Raw genomic sequence first — 5,535 nt, forward strand, 5'->3', positions numbered from 1 at the left:
GAAAGGAACGTAGCGTCTCTTCGCGCCCCCCACCCCAGGCGCGGGGCGCAAAAGTCACAAGAAGGGCCGCCAGGGCGGCAGAGTCCATCGGAATTGAAATCCCGTTACTGGTGTGTAGAGAATTCTACGTGGGTGTCAAGAGCCCCTCAGGGCACAGGCTGGCCCGGGTGGGCACTGCCTTTCCCCCACCAAGACCCAGGGGTGACTTGGCCCCCAGGAGTGGAGAACTGGCCCAGGCCCATGGGGCAGTGCGGGGCGGGGGAAGTGAGACTCCCCCATTCTCCGCTTGAAATCCCATTCAAGGAAACTCACTACGAGTGAATACAGATTGAAATGGAAACTGGGATCGTTTGACGTCTCTAAATTTTAAAAAGAAGCTCCCCTCCCTTGTCCTCCCACCTCCCCCCCCCCAAATCCTGCAGGGCCTGGGGAATCAGATCTATCCCCCTCTGGCCCCCAGAATCCCCCCAACAATCCCGGGGGGGTGGAGAACGGCTCCACGTCTTGATGACAATATGCCATACTTGACGACGTTAAGTCACAGACTTATTCAAAACGTTGGTTCCCCTCCACTTCCATCTGCAGAGAGAGAGAGAGAGAGATGTACCGTCAGTTAGGCTTATTAGGAAAGACAGGCTGAGGGTGTGATGTACCATTGGCACATGGGATGGGCTTCAAATACGCTGGTCCAATGACTGATCCACCAGAGGGTCAGCAGATAAAGGAGCAGTTTGGATGAATGGAGTGAAGCTATGGCTGTGGTTTTAGAAAGGATGGAGACATAGCAAGGACTCTCTCCTGGGGCCAAGGGCTGAGTCCCATTGTCTTTCTCAAACTCCTGTCAAGTCTCACTCTGTATTCCCCTTAGGGGACAAAGAATACTGGCACAGAGCTCCAATCCTTTGTCCATCAATTTGTTGTGTAACCCTAAGCAAATTTCTTTAACTCTGGGACCTTGATTATCTTCATTTGTAAAATGAGTTGGGATAGCAGACCTAGGTCCCTCATAGAGTTAGGAAGCACAAACTATTATTCAAGATTCTTTTGTATTTTATCCCACACCTTAACCTCTGCCCTCAAGGCCTACTTATCCAGAACTTCCATATTATTTTCCATTAACACTTGCTCTACACAGCAAGTGACGTTATCCTAACAACTAGAATAATAAATATCTCACTAATAAAACTGAGGCACAGAGAGGGGAATTTGATAGTTTAGTTCTACCCAGCACCTTGTTGGCAAGACAGGAACTCAAGTTCTTGAACTTTTTGACTGGACTCACCTTTATGGAAGCTGTCTTGAACTTGGCTCTGGAGTTGATGCAACTCATCAGTAAACCCATCATAGGGGAATGCTGAGACACCTGTCTCAAAGGCGGTTTCATATGTGGCCAGGTCCTCCAGGAAGCTGCGGTCTTCTGGGGACAGGTTGTTGCAAGGCGATGGGGCCCCTCTTGGGACCGCTGCCTCGGGATCCTCAGACTCCCATTCCCCATTGGGGTCTGGGGTAGAGAGATCCATGAAGATGTCTTCCACGGGCGTCTCTTCCAGGAACAGATCAGGGTCAGTCAGGAAATCCAGATCCTGGCATTTCCAGGGTTTCAGTTCCAGACTGAGCACAGGGGGACCAGCCCCCGACAGGGAAAGGTTAGAGTCCAGGGGCTCCAGCCCCCCGAGTGGTTCCAGCCCACCCGTGCCAGCCTCAGCTGAGAAGGGTCGGTCCATGCCCTGAGCCAACTGGCTGATCTGCTGAATGAGACGGTCTATCTCACTCTGTTCCTTCTCAGAATAGTGGAAAAAACTCTGCTTGACTGGCGAGGCCTCGGGTGTAAGCAGGCCTTCGGGCACCAGGGGGACATCCACAGAGAGGGGACCCCGGAGCTGGGCTAGGGCCAAGAGTGTGCAATCCCCATTACCAGGGCTGCTAGGACTTGGGGGCAACTTCTCATAGAGAAAACTGCATCCCTCCTGGGCGAAGTAAGTCTTGCTGGAATTGGGGCTCAGTTGTTCTGGGAAAGTTTGCCTGGGACTGTTCAGGTGTGCTTGGAATGATGTGCTGGGAGAAGTTAGCTGCTCCTGGGCAGGGCTGCTCAGAGGCTCTGGGAAGGTGGCAGTGCTGGGAAGCAGCTGGTCTGGGAAGGTGGAGGTGCAAGGATCTTCATAGCTTCTGGCTGAGGTTTCAGTCAGTTGTCCTTGTAGTGGGCTAGTCAGTGGATCTGGGAAAGTTGCACTGTTGGGCGTCAACTGATCAGAGAAGGTCACGGTGCTTGGAGTCAGCTGTTCTTGTAGAGAGCTGGACGGAGTGGGCATGTGGGTCTGGAAGGGCTCATGGAGGCTGAAGAGGAAGGCACAGCCTCCTGGCTGGTGGGGCGTGTAGGGCGGAGTGCACACAAGGTCCTTGCTCAGGTCTGCTTGGAGAGAAGGCTGAGGGCCTGACGGGAATGTCAGGTAACTGAAGCCAAGGTCTTTGGGCGGTCGGGGAAGCTCTTCTGATGTTGAGACAGCACGTAGCTCAGGAACACTGGGGAAACTGGTGCTTCTGGGAGGCCCCATGGTGAAGAGCGGATTAGGGCTGGAGCACTGCTCCTGGGAGAGAATGTTCTCCGGGAATGAGGACAACATGGTCGGGGTGCCCAGGACATAGGCTGCCTGGGTTTCTTCAGAGTTCAACTGCTGGCGGAGGCTCCAGGCCTCCATGTCACTGGAGAGGAAAGAAGAGGCAGCTGGTAAGGGTTTGGTGTCCATTCCCAGAATTCTCTGACTTGTATCTCTTCCTCCACCTCGGCCGCCTCCCAGGCCCCTGCCTTGCAGCTCACCTGATTGGGTAGTTATTGGCGGTAATGGGGCCCTCTGGACCTTCTGAATATAAAAGGCAGTAAATCCATGCCCAGCCTCCAGGCTTAGCCAGCAGTCTCACCACCATCTCTGCCTGAATATCTCCACTTTCAGCCACTGAGGGGGAAAGAAGAGATGCAGAGTTAGAATAGCCATCAGACAGCACCACCCAAACTCCCCACTTGCTGACTGACCTCTCCACTGAACTGGGGTATCCATAACACCCTCTTTTCTGACCACCCTCACCTGCGCCATTCAACTCCCCATTTTGACGTCACCACTCGGAGTCCCCTAGTTCTGGTTCTATTTTCACCTTGACTCTTTATCCTAGTGCTCACCCTATGGCATTCAAAACTGTGAGCTTCTGATATCTCCCCAACTTCAGTCTCGGTCACAGCCCTTCTTGGTCAGGCTTCCCATGCCCTTCCCCACTCCCTGTCTTTTCCTCAGCCTCTCTGGACACTCACACAAGCGGTAGTGTTGAGCAGAAGCGTGGCCCAGGTCCTCAGGGTGTAGCAGTCCATACCATGACTTACAGAGCAGCTCACTGCGCTCAAAGCCCAGGTAGATTAGGACACTGGGAAGGTGAAAAGGATGAGATCAGCTTTCTGTTTTCCCTGCTTGATACCCAGGCATCTCCCTCCCCCATCCCCAGGTCTTATATACCTTTAGATTTCATTCTCCCTGCCCCTGACTCCAGAAGCTAGGGTCCCCTCATTCTGAACTGCTTTTCTTCTGGGGTCTGAATACTCTGGGCTTACCTCTCTGAGATATCCAGAAGGGCCAGGTCCTTAGCATGACGACTCTGGAACATGGCCAGGAAGAGTGAAGCTGGGCCAGGACCAGGGCCAGGGCCAGGGCCAGGGCGGGGTCTTGTCTCCAGTGGGGCGCAGAAAGCTGTGAACACAGGATTTCCTGCCCAATAGGCCCCAGGTGGGTGAGCGTGGAATCGACCTCGAATAAGCACCAGTTTGTTGCCTGCACTCTGGCGCCTGAGGGACTTGGAGGTGTTGAAGCGACAGCGGAAGAGGCGATCTGGGTGAGTAAAAAGAAAAACTGGTGAGAGGGTGAATGGCTGAGAGACAAAAAATGGGAAGGAGCAGGGCAGCAGGATGGATATTGAATTGAGAAAGAAGGGTGTTCTCACCAGTATCCAGGGCAGACGGCAGGGCGAGTTGCTGGCGCACAGTTAGGTGGTCAGCTGGATCAATGATGTCGTAGATACTGTCACCCTGGGCAACCAGGTCCACCTGGAGAAAAGTAAAGGAGAGATGAACGTTAGTGAAGGCAACAAAAGCCGATCTTTGGCATAGAGCATCTTGTAGGGTATAACTTCCCCTCCCCAGTAATTCTCAGACTCTCAGAAGGGGAAAACTCATCGTGTCCCCATCTGCACTGCAGTCCGAGCTAAAAGGATCCTCAGCACTCACCATGGAGTGGCCCAGATGCTCGCTCACACTTTCAGACAGATATAGCAGCTTCCCCTCTGCTGTGAACACAAGCAGAAATCCAGGTAGTGCTGCCACTATGTCTTCAAGCTCTTGAGCTGAGAGAAGCCCTGTGGAGCCCGCCAGAGGAGTGCCTGCAGAGTGAGAAGATAGAGTGAATCAGGAGTAAGACTGGGAAGCAAAACAGAAGTGAGAGACTTTTGGATCGAGTTTCTCATGGACCTGCTTCTGCACACACCTGTTGACCTACTGCCCACAGCTCTTGCCCGGGGAACCTGTTGCTGGATCTCTCCAACTAGCGAGCCCTTCGACTTCTAAGTCGGGGCTGAGGGTTTGGCGGGTCTGTATCTCAGGACCACGGACAGCGCTCTGGTGACAACCGAACATTCAGCACCGCGGGCAGCGCCTTGCAACCCGGCGATGCTGTCAGCACCATGGACAGCGCTTCACCGGCTGCAGACGAGCCCTTCCACGATAGCGAACAGCGGCTGTGCTTCCCCAGGCTTTGGTTGCTCTGTCCCTGCAACTTCCCAAGCTCCCCTCCCCTGGCTCCCGGAGCGCTTCCGCGCCGGTGAGGACTGGGACCTTTCTGTCCTGGCTCTCCTGCTCCCGTAAGTCTGGCTCTAGGGACACTATCCAGGCTCTCTAACATTTATTCAGTACTAAGGTGAGGTTTGGACAGAACTCAGGAGGCAAAGTAGCAAGTCCTGAGTTCTCCAAGTTCCTTCTCACCCTCAGCTCGCAGACACGCTTCCCTAGACCCGCGGCAGTCCCAGCGGGTTCCCTCAGCTTCCCTCTCCCTGAAGCTTCCCAGCTCGAGTCTCAGTCCCGGTTTGCTCACCTCCAGCGAAGAAGACGCCCTTGCGAGTGTAGATGCAGGCAAGACTCATAATGTGCAGGTAGGACAGCCGGACCTTGTCCGCTTCGGCCAGCGGCAGCAGCTCCTTGAGGTTCCGGATCTCAGCGTTGATCTGGTCGCGGCGCGCCTTGGAGGCGCCCTTGGTGGAGCGGTACATGACTAGCGGCTGCGGAGCTCCAGCTCGGGCGCTCCGAACACCTGCGTTTCTGTCCCGACGCACCGGTGGCTTCCTCCTCCTTGCTTTCCCGTCTCTCGCTCAGGCTCTTTCTCTCTCTGTCTCTCCTCTCCTGGGCTCCGCTCGGTTGCGCTGCCCCTTTCGCCTGCCTGGTTCCGCCTTATATAGCTCCCGTCAGGCGTGGGGGGCTCGCTTTAGAGAAAGGGGGGGGCGGGAGGC

General features: G+C 54.8%; 1 protein-coding gene across 1 annotated transcript; it reads right to left on the minus strand.

Moving 5' to 3' along the window:
• Positions 1 to 550: 550 nt before the first annotated feature.
• NPAS4 (neuronal PAS domain protein 4) lies at positions 551 to 5,298 on the minus strand. Its single transcript, XM_061156449.1, has 8 exons — positions 5,124 to 5,298; positions 4,265 to 4,416; positions 3,982 to 4,084; positions 3,596 to 3,869; positions 3,302 to 3,411; positions 2,816 to 2,951; positions 1,283 to 2,700; positions 551 to 579 (listed from the first exon to the last, which is right to left on the minus strand). Exons 1-8 carry the CDS (start codon positions 5,296 to 5,298, stop codon positions 551 to 553), a joined length of 2,397 nt encoding a protein of 798 aa, XP_061012432.1.
• Between the last annotated feature and the right edge of the window lie 237 nt (positions 5,299 to 5,535).

The sequence above is a fragment of the Dama dama genome, chromosome 2 (genome assembly GCF_033118175.1).
Source record: "Dama dama isolate Ldn47 chromosome 2, ASM3311817v1, whole genome shotgun sequence".
Taxonomy (NCBI): Eukaryota; Metazoa; Chordata; class Mammalia; order Artiodactyla; family Cervidae; genus Dama; species Dama dama.

Bases quoted from the DNA above. Each gene is read 5' to 3' on its own strand.
- NPAS4 (XM_061156449.1), bottom strand. From the start codon at position 5,298: ATGTACCGCTCCACCAAGGGCGCCTCCAAGGCGCGCCGCGACCAGATC. The intron at 3,870-3,981 runs GTGAGAACACCC...TTACTCACCCAG, and splicing joins GCCGTCTGCCCTGGATACTG to ATCGCCTCTTCCGCTGTCGC. The intron at 580-1,282 runs GTGAGTCCAGTC...CTCTCTCTGCAG, and splicing joins TCAAGACAGCTTCCATAAAG to ATGGAAGTGGAGGGGAACCA.